Source organism: Amborella trichopoda, chromosome 5, assembly GCF_054954075.1.
Source record: "Amborella trichopoda isolate Santa Cruz 75 chromosome 5, AtrichopodaSantaCruz75HAP2 v2.0, whole genome shotgun sequence".
Taxonomy (NCBI): domain Eukaryota; kingdom Viridiplantae; phylum Streptophyta; class Magnoliopsida; order Amborellales; family Amborellaceae; genus Amborella; species Amborella trichopoda.
This window is the reverse complement of record NC_142340.1, coordinates 43,457,808-43,481,674: the sequence shown is the minus strand read 5'-3', so window position 1 is coordinate 43,481,674 and position 23,867 is coordinate 43,457,808. Positions and strand designations below refer to the sequence as shown.

The following is a 23,867-nucleotide window of genomic DNA, read 5'->3' as shown; positions in this document are numbered from 1 at the left end:
AAAAAAAAAAAACCAAAAAAAAAAAAAAAGAGGAAAGTAAAAGAAAGCAAAAGTCTCTTCATGTATAATATTGTTAAAAAACTTTGTAATTTTGAAGGGGTTGATAGTCTTTACTTTGTAAACAAGACCACAGACAAGAGGCATCTTACCTCATGTGCCCCGCTAAACTTGGCGTGTGGGCGTTTGCATGTGAGTGAGGGAACAGGTGACATTTTCACACGTTTTATGATATCATTCTTTCCTTCTGACCTAACCCAGGACCCGAGGGGTAGACTCAATCGGGGTCCAAGTATGGGTCTAAAAATTCGACTCAGCGGTCGGGTTGGTGCGGGTCCGGGTCCAAATCTTGGATCCAAACACTATTCAGGTTCAGGTTCGGGTCCGGGTCTCATAATATTATTTTGGGTCCCAATATTTCAATTTAAAGATAGTTAAATACACACACACACATACACACACACACACACACACATATATATATATATATATATATATATATATATTTTTATTATTTTTTATTTTTTATTTTTTTGTATTTTTGGGTCGTGTCCGATCGGGTCTAAATCCCACACTACATTTTTGGGTCCGGGTCCAAGTCCCATAACATTTTCTCAAGTCCGGGTCCAATCCGACTAGTTGTACACCTACATTCTCCAAGTTCTCAGATAGAAAAAACACCCGGTTTCTATGCGGCGAAGCCCACATATGTAGACATGCGGGCCTCTTAATAAATCTATTTTTGGGATGGATTTTAATACTTAATTTTTGGAAAAAAAAAGTTTATATAGAGCTGAGCCTATCTCAAAAATTTTATTAGAAGAGGTTGTTTTGATGCCCAAATATCCTCAAATTGATCATCTACATCATGATGCATGGACATGACAAAAAATGGATTTCAAGTTTTGGAAATAGTATATTTTCAATTTCAAGATTTTCAAGTTTGCATAGATCTGTGAATCTACACTATTTTTGAAGCTTTAAACTTTATAAATAAAGATGAAAATATATTTTAAGACAATTACACTATTTTTTAAGCTTTAAACTTTATAAATAAAGATGAAAATATATTTTAAGACAATCACAAATATTTCCAATATTGAACCGCATTTCTAAACACTATTTAAAGGTAGGCTCTAATTTGATTGTTTAGAGCCTAGGCTCTATACAAACTGCACCCTAATTTTTAAGGACATGAAATCTCTAACATAGAGATCATAAATATGAAAAAATAAATAAATTTTAAAAACTATAAATAATAATTATAGTAAAAAAAACATTTAGACCGCCATTTTTCATTGTTTTTTGATGGAACACCTACTTGTTGCATCCATCGTTGAGGTGGATGCTTTACACTTTCTGAACTGCATATGCAGAAATGTGGTCTAGCAAACACTTTTCCATAGAAAAATGAAAGAGAAAATTTTGATAAAACAGGTAAAAAGAAAAAGGCACACTCCATTGTCAAAAAAAAGGAAAAAAGCAGTCATTAGAATCATTAGAGAAAAAGAATGTTTGTGAAAAACAGAACAAAGTGATAAAAACCACAAAAGATGAATTATTAGAAACCAACAAGATGAAAGTAGAAAAAATGTGAGAAAACAGGAGAGAGAGAGAGAGAGAGAGAATGAATGGGTATTGGAGAAAAAAGAAATAAAACAAATACAAAAATATTGGAGAAGAAAGTATGATCTTTTTTCCAAATATTTGTGGCAGGTAAGAAATGGAAACTATGAAAGAAAAAAAGAGAAAATTTAAAAGAAAAAGAGAAAGAATAAGTAATAGTCTAAGAAAAATATGAAGAAAATAAATCATGGTTCAAAAAAAGTAAAAAACAACTAGTAACCGTACTAGGATTGTAGAAATAAGAAATGTAGAAAACATGCTTTAAGAGAGGAAAAGGATAAAAAAAATGGCATTAATGAAGAATAAAACCTTCCTTTTAATTCAATCTATGAATTATACTCATCACATCCATGGAACAAAAGAATCAAGAGACTCTTCATACTTGCTTTGTGATCTGCATTAAGACTATTGCTAGAGCTACAACTTCAAATCGGCCTCTGAATACAAGAAAATGGAAAACCCTAAAAAAAAAAAAAAAGCAATCCAGTGTGTTCCCGTGTGGTGCATCTAAAAAAGAGGCATTGTTTTTAGAAGAGGAAGCTGCCCATTTAGATTGGGATTTGTTTAAATTTGAAAACTTGGAAACCTAATTTTCTATTGGTGTTCTGTTTTTCAAAAAATGATATGAAATATTATGTAGATAATCACTTGGTTTTGAAAAACCATCTTACTTTCAATGATCTAATGATTCTAATCAACTTCGATGTTGTTGTGAATTGTTTGACTTGAAGACCAGATTTGATACATTTATATGTGGGGCACATATGGTGGTCCCGCGGGTAAAATATCCAAGCTAGTGCGATTTCTATGATCTGAACTTTTTTAAATCATCTTTGACTCTGCTGATTTAAAAACCTACACATTTCCATTTTATATCTCCTAGTTCATATGGAAATTGATTGGGATCGAACCGGTTCTAGAATGGTACAGGCCCAAGCCCGATCCCCGTTTAAAGCCCCTTTGTATATTTTTATTTTTTTAATATTTTCTAATATTTTTCTAGGTCCCCTCAATTCCCACCTTAATAATATTATTATTATTATTTTATCTATCTTTAAGTTTTTATGGATCACCAATTCTGACCGCCGATTTAGCAATCCGACACAAATCTATGAGTGAAGGATCGGCACCACTAATCCAAAGTTTCAAAACATTTTTTATTCAATTGTCATATATTAAGAGAAAAAAGATTTTTGAGTTCTTAAAACCTTCGCCCGTATGGAAATTTTAGAGTTGATCTTGTTATGCACGAAAGCTCTAAACCCAACGGATTGATTTTTGGCAAATAAGGTACGAGAAAAAAGATTCGACAAAAACAAGCAACAAGCAATGAAAATAAAATAAAAAATAAATAACAAAAAAAAAACACCAGGATTTACGTAGTTTGTCACAGATGTGACTACATCCACGGGCGAAGACAATCGATGTTTTTTACTAAGTCACAAAGACTTCTTCTCTACCATTTTCTCTCTTTGCAAACACCCCCAAAAGTTTCTCTCTATTTTTCTAAATCTTTTTCTCTTTCTAAATAACCCATTACATAGAAAAAACAAATCCCAAAGAGGTGGTATGTGGGGCTCTATCTTTTCTCATAAGGTTACGAAACTTAACTTTATCTTTATCTACTTGTATACCTAAGGCTCTATCCTAATCTAAGCAGGACTTATCCATAAACTTAGATCCTAAATAATAGGTTCTACCCAAATAAATAAAAAACCTAAATTAAAGAAAATCAATCCTTTAAAATTAGATATTCAAGAATTCAAGATAAATATCAACAATTCTCGCCTTAGCTTGAATTCCAAAAGAGATTGTCATCGACTGTCTTCTCTACACGTGCCCCCCATAGGTGCGTACCTTGGCAACACATTAGTCAAGTTCAAGCATAGCTTGAACTTTTGTAATGGAACTGGCTTTGTCAACATATCTGTAATATTCTTCTTAGTATCAATCTTCTGTAATAAGATATTACCTTCAACTATGATCTCACGGATAAAATGATATCTGACATCAATATGCTTCGTCCTTGTATGATATACTTGGTTTTTTGCCAAATGTATTGCACTTTGACTATCACAATAAATAATAGTCTCATCTTGTCATACGCCCAAATTGCTTACAAGCCCTCTAAGCCTAATGGCTTCTTTCACTGTATCGGTAACAGTCATGTATTCTGCCTCAATCATAGACAAGGCAACTACAGTTTATAGCATAAACTTCCAACTTATTGGCGCTTCTGCAAGTGTAAACACATAACCTGTAGTAGATCTCCTACAGTCTAAATCACCAGCAAAGTCAGCATCAACATAACCAACAACCTTGTCACCAAACTTACTATCTCTATTGAATATCAGATTCACATCGGATATACCCTTTAGCTAACGCATAATCCACTTTACCGAATGCCAATGCTCTTTTCTTTGATTAACCATATATTTGCTAACAATACTAACGGCATGAGAAATATCTAGTTGAGTGCAAACCATTGCATACATGAGGCTTCCAACTACACTCACATAAGGAACATGTGACATGTATTCTTTTTCAACATCAAAGATTGGAGATAATGCTACCAACAATCTGAAATGTGTAACAAGAGGAGTACCCACGGGCTTTGAATTTTCCATCTCGAATCTATCGAGGACCTTCTCAATGTATTCCTTCTGAGATAGCCACAATTTATCTAACTTTCGATCTTTGCGAATCTCCATACCCAAAATTTTATTTGTTGAACCTAAATCTTTCATTTCAAATTCTCTTGCAAGTTGAGTCTTCGATTTACTGATTTCTGAAGAATTCTTCAAAGCAATAAGCATATCATCTACATAGAGCAATAAATAGATGAACGAACCATTAATAAATCTCTTAAAATAGACACAATTGTCATACTTACTTTTGACATACCTGTATCCAATCATGAATGTATCAAAACACTTGTAGGACTACCTAGGAGACTATTTTAGGTCGTACAATAATTTCTTCAGCTTGCAGACATGGTCCTTCTTTCCTTTAACAACAAACCATTTTGGCTGAGTCATATAACTTCGTTCTTCTAACTCTTCATGAAGGAATGCAGTCTTAACATCAAGTTGTTCTAACCCTTTTGGCTGAGTCATATAAATTTCTTTTGGATCTTGATATTATCGATAGGCCTGCAAATGGATTAGGTCATGGTTGATCCTACTTGGACCCGATTGGCAGGGTCAGGGCATGACCCAGGCTTGGACACTGACTTGGAACCACCTATTAGTCCTAGGCCATCGACCCGGATCATATACTACATATGATATATATTCGGGACCTGGTCGACCCCATCTTGGACACGAACCCAACCCACATAGGTCCATGCTGAACTCATGCCAAAATCTGGATAAGTTGGACCCAACCTAACCTGCTAGATCTAGTCTTAGACATGGGTTTTGTTGACACTTAAGTTTGCTAGTTTGACTAGCCCATTTAGCAACCGTAACTATGGGCTCACATTCTGCTGCATAAGCCTTGCCACTAAAACTGCATTTGGGGTAATTATTTCTGTAGACATGAAAGTGCATCCTTATTGTGAGGAAACACCCAAGTGGATCACATTCCCTTCATGTTTGACTTACAACATGAAAGGAAGTGGGGAAAGGTTACACCTTTTCATGGGGTTACACCTCTTCATGAGGGGGTTACACATCTTCATGAGGTTGCACCTCTTCATGAGAGAGCAATTTCTCTCATTATAAAAAGGGGAGGGGTGGAGGTCTCCATATACACGATAACACACACAAGAAAGGTGTGAGAGTTCATATTGAGAGATAGAGAAAAAATATGAGAGAGTACAATCCCCCTCCCATTTGAGATCTAAGTAGAGATCCGGCCCTGAGTGATGAAGAGTTGTGCGTGAGAGTCGAGTTTGGACTGCTCCTATCGGATCTGTTAGAGTGTTCGTGAGTTTCCACCTCGCTCGGGATTTACGGTGTGGAATTGATTTCGACAACTCTAGTAGTTGTCGAACGTGCCTACGTGAGTTAATCATTCATCTCCACATTTGTTCATCAAAATTGTTGTACAACCACTCAGGTATGATACTCGATTTCTGGTTATTTTATTTTGCTTCTGCTTCGGCCGTTGGACCGTATTTTTTCCAATACTTTCTAATCTCTACACTCGTTATAAATTAATAAAAGGGCATGATTGAAAATAGTGAGAAAAGATATGGGGACTGTGGCCTCGCTAAAGGCATGGCCCTTGATAGAGCAGAATGGCGAACATGATTTATGTAGCCGAGCCCAAATAGTTGAAAAAAGACTATGATGATAATGCATCATAAGATTGAATAGTGACCATCCAATTTTTAGATCGTCAAATAAGTACTAAGAAATTTAAAATCTAATAGCTTTCTATGAAAATGGATACAACATTTTATATTGAATTAGTGTCCCTAATTAAGTCTTTTACTCGAGAGAACAAATGAACATTTGCTCCAGACCATTGGAGTGGCACAAAGGTATTTTTTTCTTCTTGACAATATTACCGAGTGTTATTTAAGAACAAGGGATTACAAAAAATAAAAATAAAAAAGAGTCATAATAACAAAAAAAAACATGCTTTTTGATTAATCCATCAGCCACATCATTAGCTTCTCTATAAACACGTCTAAAATAGACCTCCATAAAGCTACAAATGGCCATGATGTGCAACCAAATCAATATCAAGTGTCAGAGTGATCTATACTCCTGATAATATTAAGTGCATGCCCCTCCACTATACAAAAACCTCCAAAACGGCTATCATGTAAGACTTTTAAGTGCCTATATAAGAGCATTTAACTCTGTCTGATTTGCCGTAGTAACACCGCATGGATCGGAATTAGATAATACCACCACACCATTAGAATTTCCAACCACTCCACCTATTCCTAATGGTCTTGGGTTCCCTAATGAACTTTCATCAAAATTTAGTTTAACTCATCATGGCATTGAAGCAGTCCACATCCCTTTAGGCCTAAGCTTTCGGGTGCATTGGTTGACAAGGTTCACAAAATCAAACGTGAGACAACCACTTCCAAGACATCCAACCCCTCTTTAGAAACCGACCAATGCCGTAAAGTATGTAATATTTTATTTTTTATTTGCATTCAAACAATCTCAACAAAGGTTCTTCTATTCCTTTCTTTATGATTCTCCAACAACAAGGCTATACGAAAAACTTTCCAAATTGCCTTCCCAATTTTTGGCAATCCTGGCAAGTTTAAGTGCTCTACAATGTCCTTGTGACGTCTCGGTATTATCAAAGGAATCCTAATCTTTTGAAAAGCCCATTCCCAAAAATAATATGTAAAGGGATTGTATACAATGAGGCCATTTACCTTTGGTACAAAAAAGTCACAATTACTTACAACCATCTGATGTGAAATCTGATAGCTTGTGTGAGTCACAAAGTTCGAGAAAATTTCTTTTGAACTTTGAGCTTGGTCAATGAAATAAATGCAGCCACCCAATTTCACATCCAATGATCAAAACTAATTGTAATCATCTTGTACTAAAGGCAAATATAAGAACAAGTGATTATCACATTCTTATCTTTGTCACACATCAAACAACTTTTAACCATAAACTCTTCCTCTCTTGTGTAGATTATCTACATTGAAAATCTTACCTTGCATAGCAATCCACATGAAGGCTTGTAACTCGTGGGGAATAGGCCATTTCTTAATCTTATTAAGCATTTGCTGCATCCACCTTATGGTCATGAACTAATAATCAATATGTTGACTTAACCAAGAAAAGACCATCATTTTCATTCTCCCAAACAATCTCATCTCCAGCATCCTATGGTAGGTAAACAAGCTCAAATCCATCAACACCTCAGTTGGTTGTGTGATCAACATGTCAAGAACCCTGTTATAAGAACACTTAGTACTCCAGAACCAACTTGAGCCATGACACTCATACATCTCATTAACCTTAGCCAAAAGATGAGTGACCTTCACAAAAGGTTCAGAATGACACACCCTCAAAGGTCTATCCCATAACCATTTATGATTCTAAAACTTCACCTTGTTCCCCCTTCCAACCAACCACCAAATGTTCCTTTCGGCAATTGATTGTAGTAAAGAATACCTCTCGGCAATCAATTGTAGTAAAGAATACCTCTTTAAAACTGTGATTGATGGGATGCACCTCTACCTCTACTTTTCAATTCAAAATTTAAATCTAGGCCATAGTTAGCCACAAGCACCTGACCTTGTAAAGAACTCCATCATCATTTTGCTTGGTCACAATCTTCAGCTTCTTAATACTAAAGCCCCCTTTTTAAGGAGTACAAACTTTGTCCCAACTAGTAAAGTGTTACTTTCTTTCATTACAACGAGATCCCTAAAGAAAGTTCCTCATCATCGGCTCAATGTCTTTGAGAATAGAACTAGGCATATATAAAAGAGACAATAGGAAGATTAGCCATGAAGATTTAATCAACGTTATACAACCCCCTAAGTATAAAACTTAGTCAAGCTTAACCTGAAATCTCTGAATAACGGGATCCCATGCAGCTCTGGTTAAAGCTAGAATCCAAGATAGGAAGTCCAAGATATTTAATAGGAAACTATTCACAATTCAGCCAACATGAGACACTAGTGTAGACACTCTCCCCCAACCAACAATGTTTTTCTAAAATTTATCTTTAGTCTCAAAACCATCTCACAACACCTCAAGAATATTCTAATATTGAGAACATGACCCATCCTAACATCACAAAAAATCTGAATGCCGTCTGCATATTACAAATGCGAGATACATGGGTCATTGTTGGAGACCCTAAAGTCATAAACCCGTCCCATCCACATTTCTTAACATCGTACCAAAATCCTCAGCCATAAAAGCAAACAAATAAGGAAAACAAGGGTGACCTTGTTTAATGTCTCTGGTTGCTTTAAAGAATCATTTTGGACTTCTATTAATCACATAAAAGATAGCACTTGATAAGTATTTATAAATCGGACCTCTTCCACCTTTCCTTAGATAGCACTTGATAAGTATTTATAAATCAGGCCTCTTCCACCTTTCCTCAAAGCCCATACGCACCATAATTTCTTGCAAAATATATTTATCGTAAGCTTTCTTCATATCCAACTTTAACAAAATTTCCAGTTCGACGCTCAATATTCTAGAGTAGATTGACTCTTGTGCAATGAAGACACCATCTATAATCAATCTATTACGGATAAAAGCCAATTGAGGGCCCGAAATAACCAAGGGAAGCACCCACTTTAGTCTCTCAACTAGGACTTTAGAAATAATCTTATAGAGACTAATAGGCAAACTAAGAGTGGTACTACGGTAATTGTAGGTGTAATAAAATGAGTGCTCCTAAATCGGAGTTGAATCCATGGTTTCATGTGAAATTATTTAGGCATCCTCATTGCTTACTGTTTTGGGCAATCACGAACATATATTAAAGAAAAAGGAAAAATAGATATCTCTTATTTCGGTGCAATGGCATTTGGACAATGTTTTATGGGCAAACAGGGTGGGTTAAAAAAACAGGCTCACTATGAATAATGGCACACCAAACTGAAATACTAGTGCAAACTAAACAATGCTATCTCTAACATTCCATCTGCACAAACAGGGCATTAAGCATCCAAATTATTCCGAAATCATTTTGCAGATCCCATTTTATGTTTGACGTCATACATGAACATCTAAAAAGATGTATCTATGAATTCAACAAGAAATATCCAGGAGCAACTATCTAAATCCTAATGGTTTGTCTACATATTCATCTGCAAAAGGTGACTCAAAGTCTAAGATCTGGGTCGTGAAGCACAATGGATGGACAAGTAGTGAATATTCCTATGCGTCTTTGATATTTGCAAGAGGCATGTTTTCAAAAATATTGTAGCACTTCTCCATTTGATTATGGGTGGAGCTTTAGCTTCTATGGTACCCTGTGGCACCAAAAATAACGATCAATATAGGAATTGGCAGCTTTAGTTTCTTGGAAGACACAGGCTTACAAAGCCATTTCTTCCAAGAGTCAAAGGAGTCCTTGCCAAGAGCACCTATGAACAAAAAAATCAATTAAAAGGTGTACCACCTAGTTTTAATTTAACTAGCACTAATCCTGCTTGTGGTCAAAACCATCTCCCCATGAGCCCATTTATATTTGTTATAAAGAGGTCACAGTGATTTGGATGTAAGATTGAATGGCTTGAAGTGCATTACAAAATTCGATAAAAAAACTTTTTAATTTTGAGCTTAGTCAATAACACATTTAAAATCACCCCATTTGAAATATGACAAACAAAGGTAATTAAGACCTCCTAGTATAGAAAGTCGATGGTCACTTTTTATACTTTTGCTTTTCCCAATGAGATGGCTACTTGCTACATTTTTCAAATATTAAGTATGGTTAAAAAGTGGACATAAACAAACACGTTGCAGAATGGTTCCCACACTGCTGTGACAATAATAATAAACATGTTCACTGGTCCATTCAAATGGGCCTAAGAATCATACTATTTGAAACCAAAAGACCCACACGTATACGAAATAGAAACCAAACATTAAGTTATCTTCTCACAATAAAATAAAATAAAATAGAAACCAAACATTTTCAGGATGTCCATCACTTAAAACTACAATTGTAACCATCCAAAGAGATTCCGTAAAATTATGTTAAGCATTAATGCCGATGCACCACCTCAAGTTTGTAGACCACATCTTAATATACCTTTTTGTCCATAGCAGTACAAATGAGATCACCATACTAGCAAAATAGACTTCCTGTAACTGAAACAAGAAAACCCACCTATTTCACTACATAGTAACAAGTGATTCAAAAATTATCATAGGCCCTCATGGCCAGATACATGAGGCTCCTTATTTTAGAATATCCCCATGCATTAAGACTTGAGACCTCCGAAACTTAAAACATAACAAAAAACCAAAACTAAGAAGAAGACAGACAGCAAGTAAAATTTTTATCGATACTCTATAGTGGTTCCAACCTTTGTAAGGAAATACTCGGATTCAATCATCATTGGCCTTCGGGGAATTCTCGGGGGTCTTCAAAACTGCAGTTTGTTTACCTTTGTGAGCAGTCACAGCTCCTCTAAACTCCTCCACCAAATAACTGTCCTTGAACTTTAAGGCAAATGTAGAGAGAGAAAGCCCATCCTTCCTTTCACTTGCACTATTCACACAGGCAAACGTGATGCCCTTTTTATCCATATTGGTGAGCTTCATGTCGGGATAAAGATTTGAGTTCAATATCAGTCTATAATTGCCTCTAGCTCTCATCACAAGCCTCGCCCTCCCACTGTCGGTTGTCGAAACATTCAGTTTGAGTTCACCCTTTCCTCTCTCTTTCCAGCCTCCTTCCAAATATTCAAATAATACTGCATCAGCAGTGAAAACAGATTTCTCGTTCTCTTCGCCAGTTTCCAAAGGAACCTCAGGCATGGGTGTCAAAGAACTGCCACTAGATTTAGTCACATCATTTGAACCAGTCGAAGAAGCAAAGAGTTGATGAGAAGAACTTCCATTTTTGGTGTTCTTATCATTGTTTGACCCAAACAGGGGCCCTGCGGCCAAACCAAAGCCCCCAAATGTAGAAGCCCCTGACCCGAATGAACCCTCTATTGGGATGGTTCCAAAAGAAAATGAAGAGCTCGAAAACCCAGTTCCACTAAGCCCCGTAAAGGCATTCTGGCCACTAGAAAGCTGCTGAAATGAACTGAAAGGAGCAGCTGCCGCTGTTGAAGCTCCATTGCCGTCCCCTTCACCAGTTTTCTCCTCACTTCTCTTTTTAGCCTCCTCCTCATCTTTCTTTGTTTCATCCGAGTCAGTGGTCTCCTTCACAGAGTCCACCTTATCAGTGGCTTCCGATGCTTCTTTTGGCACATCAGTGTCACCTTTAGACTCGTCCCCGCCTTCTTTTTTGCCATTTGGTTCATTTATGGAAGCATCGGTGGCTTCTCCACTCAGCTCAGTTGATTTTTTCTCTATTCCTTCCTTATTCTCCTTAGATTCGGCCACAACAGAAGACCCAACTTTCACTTTTGAAGTGTATGCATCAGCAGCCTCTTGAGACACAACAGTGGTTTCGGTCAGACTTGTGGAAGGCTCGGCCTCATTATCAACGGGAGGGATTGAAGGGGGAACCAAGCGAACACTTGCAAAAGGATTGGAGGAAGCAGTTGAAGTAGGAGGTGGGTTTCGGCGCACTTTGACCATCCTTCGAGAGGCCAATACTTCCTCACTTGCTTTTTGAAAGGTCCCACTCTCTTCATCGGGAGCATCGTCTTCATCATCACGATCTGGGTTATCACGTGAAAGCTCCCTACCCGCAACCCTCTTTTTGGAAGGAGGAAGGGCATTTTCGGAATCCCTCATCGTAACTAATGAAGAGAGAGAGTGCAAGGAAACTCTTTAACCCCCTTTTCCTTTTTGGCACAGTATCCAACTATCAGTGAATGGTGGACTAACTGCAAGGCAAGCAATTATTGATTCATACAAGAATTTATTTGTTAGTACCTTCTGCATGATACATGTGCCATGGAAAGGTCACAATAAAATTGACTTCTTATATAAGGAAAGCATACTGCAATTCAATGATACATGGAAATTCATAGTCCCCCGGAGTCATCACCATGCATTGAAATGGTGAATGGTTGTGGAAAGAGTAGAACCCACCATTTAGCTCATGTCCTGTTATGGAGGGGCCCCAATCCCCATCACCGACCATCATTTCATTGGACTGTTCTGACACCAAGAGACTATTGCTTTCCAGAGTACATTAGATCACAATTTGCCTCCCCTTTGGTATAAGGAAAGGACAAGAAACAAATGTCTATCCAAAATACCATAACACACAAATCAATTCAAGTCTGAAAATGTTCACAGGAAAAATCCAATTGTGCAAACAAGACTTTTATAATTCATCTATATCACTTGGAACCAAGCAGATTGAATCAAAATTATCATAAGTTTCCCCAAACTACTGCAGGAAGAACGGCAAAATATAAATAAATTCACAAGAAGCTACTGCAGCAGAGATACAAAGGATACAGCATAACACCATGAAATTTTCAGGAAGCACCAGCAGCATATGTAGATTATTTTCTACTAAAAGAAACCTAAAACATTTATGTATGACATTTCTTACACATGCATTCTTTCTTCTTTTTTTTAAGAAATACCTACATGTATAAAAGTTAACACATTCAAAAAAAGAAATACCTACATGTACAATCACCTTAGTATATTTATGGATGTATGTACATGTACAGCTAAATAAGTAGAGAGGATAAATAGAAGAGGGAAAGGAAAAATATCAACCATAAAAAGGTGCATTTAGGTTCACAGTCAACAGGTTGTTTGCCTGTCAACCTGTCCCACAGAGAGGATGCCAATGGAGGATGAATGAAATTTCATGCAAAAGCATGATGCGAAGAGTAGAATTTACAAACAAAATTAAAATTACTGAACTTTGGTCATGGTAGCATATGTAGAATTCAATGTCTCCACTAAGGCAGAAGATATCATTTAATTCACCTATTGAACGTTTTGGAATGGATATTCAGAGCATTGAGCGAAATTGTTGGAACGCGTACTTTTCACTAGCAGGTCCCTTCTATGGGAGATCATACAGGGGTCTTTTGGATGGCACAAGGATCATCATCTCCACCTAAAAAATGTGATGCAAAGGTGTAGACAACGCCACTGAATTTTAGCTAAGAGATTCCCTGAAACCTGCAACTCGAACAATAATTTGTCCAAATACAGTCAGACCAATCTTGAGTTATCCAGACTTATCCAGAACAGTAGAATACGACACAGATCACAACCACCAAAACTGATACAAATTCAATTAGCCTGCACCAGACTGGACCATAGACCCTTTGACATCATCCGGAGCAGGATCTAGACCAGCGTCGTGGTAGGCCCAATCGGCCCAGTGACGCATAATGCGTCACTGTCTGCTCTGGCTTCCGGATTTTTCCGGAAATGCAGTGACGCAATTTAGGGCTCTTATGTTGATTGTTTAGGTCTTTCTGGATCTGTTTTGAGGGCATATTTAACCTGTATAGAAGCCTTGGAATTCTAATCTAGCATTAGAAATCCTAGACGACCCAGAACTTCTAGAAACCCTAGAACTCCTACTCCTATTCCTAATAGACCTAGAGTTCATTGAAGCCTATAGATTCCTTAGTACCCAAACCTTAAAGGGCATATATCAATTCAATCCTTCATTCAGCTACTCAGACCCTTAGGCTAGAAAAACTATTTGCATCTACATGAAACCCCAAACCCAGAAAGCAATCAAAACCCCAGGAAGAACATGCCTTAGGTAAAACCTCCTTTCAAAAAGCTTCTCATAACCTCCTTTCAAAAAGCTTCTAATATTTAAGCAAATCTCTTGAGGGTTGAAAACGCTTCAACTGCTAGTCTAATCCAGGCCACCAACTCTAAGTGTTGCGCCTAGGGGACCGGCTTCCAAGTAAGTAGTTCTTTATTTCTCTTTAATTTTCAGATTATTTTCTTTCTACTTGTTTTCATTTAGTTTTCCGTGTATCTTTTCTTAGTTTTTATGCAATCTCAAGCCGCTTATACGTTGTAATTCAACGGACCCCAGTCTTTTCCACCGAGTTCTAATTGATTTAGTTTGAAGCATAAATCATAGAGGATTTCATTTGAATCTTCTCGGATTTGGCTATAAAAAAATTAGGTATCTCCAAGAATATGATATTACTTTTCCTTGTCTTAATTAAATCGCTTTATAAGCTAAGCATTTAAGAAATCAAGGCCACATCTTTCCCAGAATGTCGCACTGGCATAAACTGGATGAAGTTCGCATCAGTAGTTCCAAGGCCTTGGATTGTTGCATATAAGCAATGATGTGGGCTTCTTGCCTCCTAACTTCAGGATTTGATACCAGAATTTGTGTGTTTCACAATACTGGCACAAACATTACCCAATAGAAAATACACACTTCAAAGGTAAGGAGGTAGCATGAAGATGATCATTTGGACCATGAAATTAGTTGTTATGGAAAAATCATACATTCCATTTCATTTTTTTAGGAGCCACAAACCAAACCAATTCAGTTTCTAAGGACCGCATTGTAATTGATAACCAGCATCTAGCTAATAGCATAAGAGAGAAGCTCTGAAAAGCAATGTGCTTCAGAATTTAAGGGGCAATCCAGGTTTGTTTACTCCATTATGCGACTCTGCATTACTAGTATGCAATAGAGGAGAATCATAACACAATTGAGAAGACTACAAAATTATGAGAGTCAATGATTGAGGGAAATTTGATGCCAGTTGGCGGCTCAAGAGAGAGACCATTTACTTCAAGGGAAGGATACTATTTTGAAGAGCGAGCACACATCTTTGAAATACACAAAAAAACAAATCACAAACAACCCAGGGTACTTTCAATGTTTCCAGAAGGTACTAACTACTTATTATTCTTAATATAGATTTGCTTCAAGAAGTTCATGACAGTGGGATCCAACATGAGTCACTGGTCAGTTATCAGAATTGCATCCAAGAAACCAGAAAAGGGAACATGTAAAAACTCCCAAAAAACAAGACGAATTCATCACCTGAACAAAACACAAATATCATCAGGAAGAACAAAACAAATAGAATTGTAAATATTAATGCACAGTAGACAAAACTCTCATTTACTAGCTGGGACTGGCTTTGATGATGATGAAAAAACTCTCATTTCCATGCAATTTTGCTTAAACTTTAACTATTTGTACAGTACAGCCTCTATAATTTAATATAGTTAAACCAATCTCTAGCTATTCATTTGTAGGTTATTTTATTGTTTCTTATTTGGAAAAAAATAAATGTTGCTAACTTAGATAAGTTACTACCAACAAATTTATAAAGGCATCAAATTGTAAATTATTAAGTAATTTAGGTTCCCAAATTAATGACGTTTAGGTTTTAAGTATAAGGAGAAAATGGTACCAACATATTATCAGCATCAAAGCCTTTTCCCAACAAATAGGGGTTGGATACATGAATCCCGATCCGCCATTCTGCTCTATTAAGGGCCATACCCTCAATGAAGCCATTAAGGGCCATACCAATACATCACCACTTCAAATTTGTTAGGTGACTAATAGAACATGAACAGAGGTAATTTGAAATGAAGGGCAAGAAGAAATGAACCCCAAGAAAATTGAATATGACGACAAACAGCTCCCAAACTAAAATCCAGCGAAGCAATCGATATCCTTACTTTGAGTAGACATTTCATTTTGAAGCAAGGAAACAACCAAGAGAAAATATTAAACAGATTCATTCAGAAAGTTTTTCTAGGCATCAAACATAAGGGTGTTGGTATAAAATATCCATATAAAATGTGGACAGTATTGGAAAACTCATTGCGATTGGAATAAATATTAATAATTCTATGATATCAACTAGCTGTTAAATTTGTTAAATTGCAAGATATCGAACTAAAGCTAAAGGACAGGACAACAAATTTTCCAACAAAAAGGTTTTACCAATTTAATTTATCTTAGGAGGGGCAAAAAAGTATAGAAATTTTTTTTTTTATCCTATCCTCCCATAAAGTGAAAGGAAAATAATGAAGCAATACATTGTTTCTCATACTAATAGAGAAAGTAACTTATACATTTCAACTCCATTAAAATATCCATTGTTAGGATTATGAACTCAATTGTTTGGATTTTGGAATTATGAGAGTCGGGATATGTTAGATGAGGAACCAGATAAGATACTATAGATAAAAACTTCACAAAAGTGGGCAACTATCAATGGAAATAAAAGGCAAAATAAACTAAGTGAATAAGGCCCTTTTGAACAAAATCGGTTCTAAGAAGGTTACAACAAAATAAGAGAGAACAAGGAACCTGTGAGAAGAGAGACGTAGAAAATTCAACACCAGTACAGTCAAAACTGTGGGAGTCTACAGGGTGTTATCGGTTGACGATATACTGTGAGGCGGTCTCTTTCATAAGATCAAACAAGAAGCAAGCGGTAGATAATACAAGACTTGAGTGCCTTATCATCTCCTGAGAATAGGAGGCCGGATTCCAAGTGGCAAACTGGTAGCCACTCCTAAACCGGCTTCAGATATTTATACTCTTGCTTTTGATGGCACAGAGAAACCTATTCCTTTTCAGTTTGACATGTGTGATGTGGCTGTCATTCAGAATCCCCAAAACCATATGACAATGCTAGAACTTCAGATGAAAAGATGACTGGGCAGATTAAAAATGATGAAAAAGCTTCAAATTGTGAAGGAAGAGATAAAAGTTTCCTTTTGGATATCTATTAGAAAAGATGACTGGGCAGATTAAAAATGATGAAAAAGCTTCAAATTGTGAAGGAAGAGATAAAAGTTTCCTTTTGGATATCTATTAGACATTTGGGAGTGGAACCTGTTTTCCCAGACACAGCAAATCTTGCTAAAATGGAAACAACTATGAACTACCCCAAGTAAAATAAATAAAAGATTCAAGCTAAGGAAAATTTCGAGCATAAGTCTCAATTGAAGCATAGAAAAATTGAAGAAACCAATAAATACAGATTTCTGAAAATTTTGGGCATGAATGATGCCAATGATAGAACTGACAGATTTCTAAAAAAATTTGTGCATGAATGCCAATGATAGAACTTAATAAAAAAATTAATCAGAAAACAGATTCTGTAAATTTATTGTTACAGGTAAAGAAGGTAGTTCCTTGTCCAGATTTGGAAATTAAACCCTACGAGAACTAAGCCTTGGAAATTAAACCCTACGGAAACTAAGCCTTGAAAGTAGTGTCAAAGTACATTACATTCCCAGTCTGCAATAGTTTTAATGGAGCTTTCAATGGCTTCATGAAATTGAAAACATTTGCCAAAGAGAGAGAGAGAGAACAAAAAAAACCAATCTGACTCCACCCCAACCCAAACAAAAACAAAAAAAGAAAAGAACCAAACTGACCCTAAATTATCCTGTTCTTTTTTCCTGACCCAAAAAAAATGAAGGTAACAAATCATCAACTTCATCCACATGATCACCAACTCAAGAAAGAGGAAATCTCATCAAAAGTAGTAGAGTTTCAGATTCCATACATGAGAAGGCTATTATGGGCTTCTTTTGCAAACTTTATACAAGCAAGAGAAGACAGTTGCCTGGCCACTTACGGGCTCAGCTTCAAATGCATTTGTAGGACATGCAGACAGACTTCTGAGATCTGAGAGAGCACATGCATACAATCTCACAAGAATATTTGATATAAGACTATGCCATCTTTCCAATTCACAGAATTCAGATTCAGGAGTTAAATGTCATTCTACAGCTTTCTTTCAAGACTTTTAGAACAGAGGGAATACGTGACTGTCTAGGAATTCCATCTGAGAGGTGCATTTTATCATGTGTTAGTTCTGCTTTTATTACTTTTACTGGGTATCAAGGTACTCAGAACCATTGGCATACTCAGATCCAAAACAAATGCTCGATATTCCACATGGAAAAGAAAATAACACCTCGCAATATGTACACAATGCATGAAAGTAGGCACCTTGTCAATGTCAGACATCGGTATGGTCAAATGGATTCGTCATGCCAAGAAAATGAGAATTCAGTGATATGGCTATATCATGAAGCGACAACCAAATCAACAATGTTTTATTAATACACCATTTCGTGTAAGAAAAATTCAATTGCACCTTAGTTGGCTGAATCCATATATATTTTCAAGGTTCTACAGATATTTCCATAGTTCATGGGTCTACTCAATAAAAAGAAACGATGAAGTCTCTAAAGTGATGTAACCAATGGTTAGTAAACAAGAAAATTCAGAAAAATATGTGCTGGTATGGGTGTCAATATGCTTCTGACAGAGGTACTGCACCAAACAAAAGAATCCATGCAACATAGATACACACATAAACTGCCAGGCCCCCACCCTTTTGCCCTAAATCACTTTTGTCCATGGAAAACAAAAATAGACGAAAATTTTATCTAGGCAGTTGTAAGAAATCTTTTGATGTGTTTCATGTCCTTCTACTGTATTCCAACTGGGGTAGCCTCATACTGGACAGGATACATAAATTTGTTTGCCAAGCTAACACAACAAAAGAGAACTCCGTTTGATGAGATTGAAAGAGTTTTCTACAGCAATAAAGTGTGATGGCATGGGCATTAGAAGAATCACCAGTGATGAATATGGTCCTTTTAGGTAAGCAGCACACACTCGAACCGATCAAATATTCATAGCATAAAGTTATCTGAAAGTTGGAGGATTCTTCATGGTAGGGCTTTGGGATTTTAACAGGTATAACAACATTTGAAGGGTCAAGAGGGTATTTTCTATGGCATTTAGGAAAGAAACAACCAAGCCTTTAATTTCCTCAAAAAGAGAAACAACCAAGCCTTTAATGGTGTTTCTTGCGAAAATGAAGCTATCTACTAGAAGATTCTTGACACCTTGATCTCTTGGGGCCTTAGACTTCAAGCGTTCCCACGGATCATGACTGTGGACATTTCAAAATAGAATAGCAGTGAAGAACATGTGCTCAAGTGTTCCCATCCTTCTACAATTGATCTCCTCCCTCGCAAAATCCCCTGAACCTGAGCTTCAATAGCAATGACACTGGATATTCTCGGCATTAGTTGGTAAGAAGCATTGTGAGGGATTGTCATGGGACAACCATGTGGACTTCTCAATACCCTCATAGAGGCCAGTTTGTTAAATCTCACAATTTACAAAATTTCACTCGTTTTAAATTCCAAAAGTGATCATATAGTCACTTTTGTCTTGTCATAACATAGCACTTTGATCATTTGCAGAGGTGGTTCATGAGAAAGGAACACTGGGAGAATAGATTTCACCTAGTTCAAGGGATGGAGCTTTGCCAGTCCAAGGAGCATAAATCAGAAGTACTGACACACATATTTTGAAAGAAGTATTCTTATCCAAATAGATAAGGAGATTAGAAGGGGTTGAGTTAGTACATAATGAAAATGTGGACCACTTTGATATAACAAATTTTTTTAAAAAAAATGAGTTATAAGAAAGATGTATATGCATTTAGAACAAACTACAGAGTCTTCCTTGACAATTTGATTCACAAGTCCATCCAAGGTCTCCCACTTTCCTATAATTAGTCAATCAAAATAAATTAAAAAAAGAAATCTAACAATAGATCATTTTCAATAGTGTTCATTATTCTAACCAACATATATATCTCATGTAGTGACGAGCAAGAGCCAAAGCATCATACATTCGTCCAGTGCAAATATAGTTGATCTACATGGTGAAGAATATTGCAAAATTTCTAATTTTGCATTTCTCCTGAATCTTTTTCTTTTCTTTTTTTTTTTGGCAGAGACAGCAAGGATTGAATAACACAGAGGTAGAGGCCGCTCCGTGGAGATACTATTTCCAATCAAATATAGCAAAAGGTTGGAATAAATGCAGATTTGGTGGGGGTTTTGCTCTTGACATTGAGCTTTGAAGGCCTAGAAATTATTTAGGGTGATTCTCTTAATATCACTAGAAGTCTAATGAGGGGTTCCGCCATCACATGAATATTAGGGGGAATTTTGCAGTATTTGAGGGATTACTATTAAAATTTACGTTCTCCATTGATTCTTGAAAAACAATTAACCCAACTAATATAACAGTGGAGAAAGAAAACAGTTTAGGTACAATCCATTCACAAAATTTATCAAACTTCCATCCACTTCAAAGGGAAAAATGCCTCTGTTGCTATAACCAATAAAATGACTCCTTACCACAAAATCACAGAAAGAAAGCAAGCATTTTATTTTTTTTCCAATAAGTCACAGAAGGAAAGCAAGGTATTAGTGTAATAGCCCAACTCCCCATCTTTAAGCAAGAATAGGATTTTATTTTTTTTCCAATAAGTCACAGAAGGAAAGCAAGCTATTAGTGTAATAGCCCCACTCCCCATCTTTAAGCAAGAATAGGAAAAATATTAATTCCCTTTGCACACCAAATTATTCTGAGAAACCTGCCAAATTTCATTAGATTCAAACAACATTATCTCCTATGCCATAATATCAGAACCAGCATCCCCTCTCTCTCTCTCTCTCTCTCTCTCTCTCTCTCTCTCTCTCTCTCTCTCTCTCTCTCTCTCTCTCTCTCTCTCTCTCTCTCTCTCTCTGCTTAACGAACATCACACAAAAATCAACACAGAGAAAGCTCTCTCTCTCTCTCTCTCTCTCTCTCTCTCTCTCTCTCTCTCTCTCTCTCTCTCTGCTTAACAATCATCCCACGAAAATCAACACAAAGAAAGCTCTCTCTGCTTAACAATCATCCCACGAAAATCAACACAGAGAAAGCTCAATCTGGAAACAAAAACGTACTATCAACCATTCAGTGTCAAGAAAACAATCAAAACATCTCAGAGTAGAAAAAAAAAAAGAAACCTAGAAAACTTACCCTAGAAAAGAGGGACGAGTGGAAAGAGGCAGATATCCTTGACGCTTGAACTCGAACTAGGTCTTCCTGGCTCTGATATAGTAATATCAGGCTCTCTTGTCTTGAGAACCTCTGCAAAATGAAACACTCTCAAAATGTTGTGATTATGCACGGAAAGCGTCCACACAGAGAGGGGAAGAGAGAGAAAATATTTAGAGAGAGAGAGAGAGAGAGAGAGAGAGAGTGGTAGCGGAAGTATGCAGCTGGAACGAGGGAAGTGTGTCCACGAAATTCATCTGTTTCTCTCTAAAGTAGGGTTTATTTTTGCCACGCTTATTTATTTAGGAAAATTATGGTAAAGGTAAAATATCTCCTATTTTTAACTCTCCATTCTTTTTTTTCTTACAACCCCGTCCATCGATTAGATCATAAATTTTTTACTCAAACAAATATTAAAATAGCGCTTTATTCAAATTTTATCACTCTCTAAACTTCATCTCTCTCTTCACTTCTAAGTGAGTTTACCAACCTAGATGTTTAGTTTGAGCTCGAACACGGGCACAACTTCTTATTTGTGTGAGGGAGGGATGGAATTTAAAAAAAAAAAAAACCGAGTTTAGATTTTAGAGAAAGAACGAGTTTTAGAGAGAGATGAAATTTGAGTTTCAAGAAAAAAGATAGAGTTTTGATAGAAAAACTATAATGTCGGAGAGATATGGAGTTTGGGTTTTGGAGAGATAAAGTTTTGAGAGAGGTAGAATCCTTTTATAAGTTGTTGATGTTAATAATATACGGTCAAAAAGGTTTTAAGGGTTGAAAGATAGAAAATATAATTCTTTTGCTTATCAGTAATATTTTTAATTTTTGAATATGATGAGATATAGAAATTAAAAATAAAAAATAATAGGGTTTTTTTTTTTTGTAATTAAAAAAAATAAATGTTAATTTTCATAAACATGGTCCATATTTTTTTTTTCTTTAATTTTGACATTTTTTTATTAAAATATCATTCACGATAGTTACATTACCATAAAGACAGTAGTCGTACCACCATAAAAGCTCTATCATTACAATACTTTACGTAATGTAACGCTAGTTTGGTAAAAAAATATCAAAATTAAAAATATATATATAAAAATAAAAATTATGAAAATTAAAAGTTTTTTAAAAAATTAAAGTATAGTTGTGATAATTTCTCATTTACTTATCATCTCTCTCTCGTTTTATCTTCATAAATTCTCTCTCTAAACTCTTTCTCTCTAAGTTGAGCTTAACAAGTTGTAATTGATAAATTTTTATAATAACAAGTTGTAATTATTTATTGGGAGAAATACAAAACCGTACACCAATGGTGCATGGCATATAATACACGATGGTGATATTATTGTCCCTTCTAGATGATTAACGGTAGAGATTAACCGGAATTCCTCATGTATCGCGTACAATTTGTCTCCACCGTCGATCATGAATATTGGATAAATCATGGAAAAAATCTCACATTTTTTAAATCCATTAAGAACTCCAATTTTTTCAAAATATCTTCAAAAAATCTCATTTTTTAATTGAACAAATATATCAGTATTTTATCTTTTTTAAAAAAATACTTAAAAACCTTTATTTCTTCATAAACATGATGTCATTGTATTTGGTTTAAAGACAAGCACATTAATGGTAGGCGCAAATCAATAATCTTGATTTAAGAAAGCATTCCATCAAAATTTTCACCAATAAGTTCCCTCAAAGAATTGTACGAAAAAATACAAGCAATATATTCTTTAAAAAATAAAAAATCAAAATAATTAAATATCTCAAAATAACAAGTACAGTTAGAAGAAGAGTAACCCAATGAAATATCTTTTTCTTTTTTAAAAAAGTCCAAAGCGTGCTTACAAAAAGCAAGGGAGAGATTCAATGATACTAAATATTTAGACAACTAGGATTTTAGTGTGAAATTCGAATTCACTTAAACACTTTGTTGGTTTCTTTATGCATAAAGAAGTTAGATTAATTCTATATTTTTCTTTTCTTCATTTTATTGGTGTATACAACATTATATTTTGGATGGGCTATTATTTTACATATTTAGATATTTGAATTTTGTTCAAGTTAAGTGCAATCCTATGTTGACGGCCTTTTTCTTTCTTCTATGAACAAGTTCTTGTTATTTACTAATGTAGTCCTTATGTTTAGTATTATCCTCATTGTTTCATTTTAAGCTCGTAATAAATATATGATATGTTTTGTGTTTTGACAATATAGTGAGCATTATTATTGGATTCATTCATTACTCTAATAACACTAGGTGAGGCTATAAAATTATTGTTCAATAGCTTTAATGTATCTATATAATAATTGCAAATCATAATCCTATAATATATCGAGCTTACATATCCGATTTTTTCACTTGGTTTTTCGAGATAAATAAAAAATACTCACAATTCTATAATTTATCTCATTTTTTTGGCGATCCAAATTTTTTACCTAATTTATTCCTCAAACTTTTTGAAATAAAACTTATTTACTACCGCTATTTTAGTTTGCCGATATATAATTAGCCCCCAACTTGCTAGCTATGATTTGAACATTGAAAAAATAACACGGGGCTAAACATCATTTCCTATTAACTTAGAGGAGGCTTACGGGCTTTCTATAGACCTAGAGGTTATTTAGTATTACGATTTGGAGGTACATGTCTTCTGCCCCTTGGAAAAACAAGGGAAGTCTTAATACTTAACCCATTTAATTTCGAAATAGCTATTAAAAAAGAGAACAGTTTATATGAGGTTGCAACCTTAAAATGTATAAGTACAGATGCAGCTAAAAAATCCATTGGA

General features: G+C 35.6%; 1 protein-coding gene across 2 annotated transcripts; it reads right to left on the bottom strand.

Annotated features, from left to right (window-relative positions):
• Nucleotides 1-10,268: 10,268 nt before the first annotated feature.
• Nucleotides 10,269-21,318, bottom strand: LOC18432076 (NUP50 (Nucleoporin 50 kDa) protein). 2 transcript variants are annotated; one of them, XM_020665854.2, is made up of 3 exons: nucleotides 21,055-21,318; nucleotides 13,164-13,361; nucleotides 10,269-12,094 (listed from the first exon to the last, which is right to left on the bottom strand). In XM_020665854.2, exon 3 carries the CDS (start codon nucleotides 12,000-12,002, stop codon nucleotides 10,638-10,640), a length of 1,365 nt encoding a protein of 454 aa, XP_020521513.1. In that variant the 5' UTR covers nucleotides 12,003-12,094; nucleotides 13,164-13,361; nucleotides 21,055-21,318; the 3' UTR covers nucleotides 10,269-10,637. The 2 variants fall into 2 exon arrangements, with proteins under 2 accessions (XP_020521513.1, XP_006842249.1); XM_006842186.4 differs by lacking the exon at nucleotides 13,164-13,361.
• Nucleotides 21,319-23,867: the final 2,549 nt, after the last annotated feature.

Coding starts and splice junctions, on each gene's coding strand:
- LOC18432076 (XM_020665854.2), bottom strand. CDS start 12,002: ATGAGGGATTCCGAAAATGCCCTTCCTCCTTCCAAAAAGAGGGTTGCG.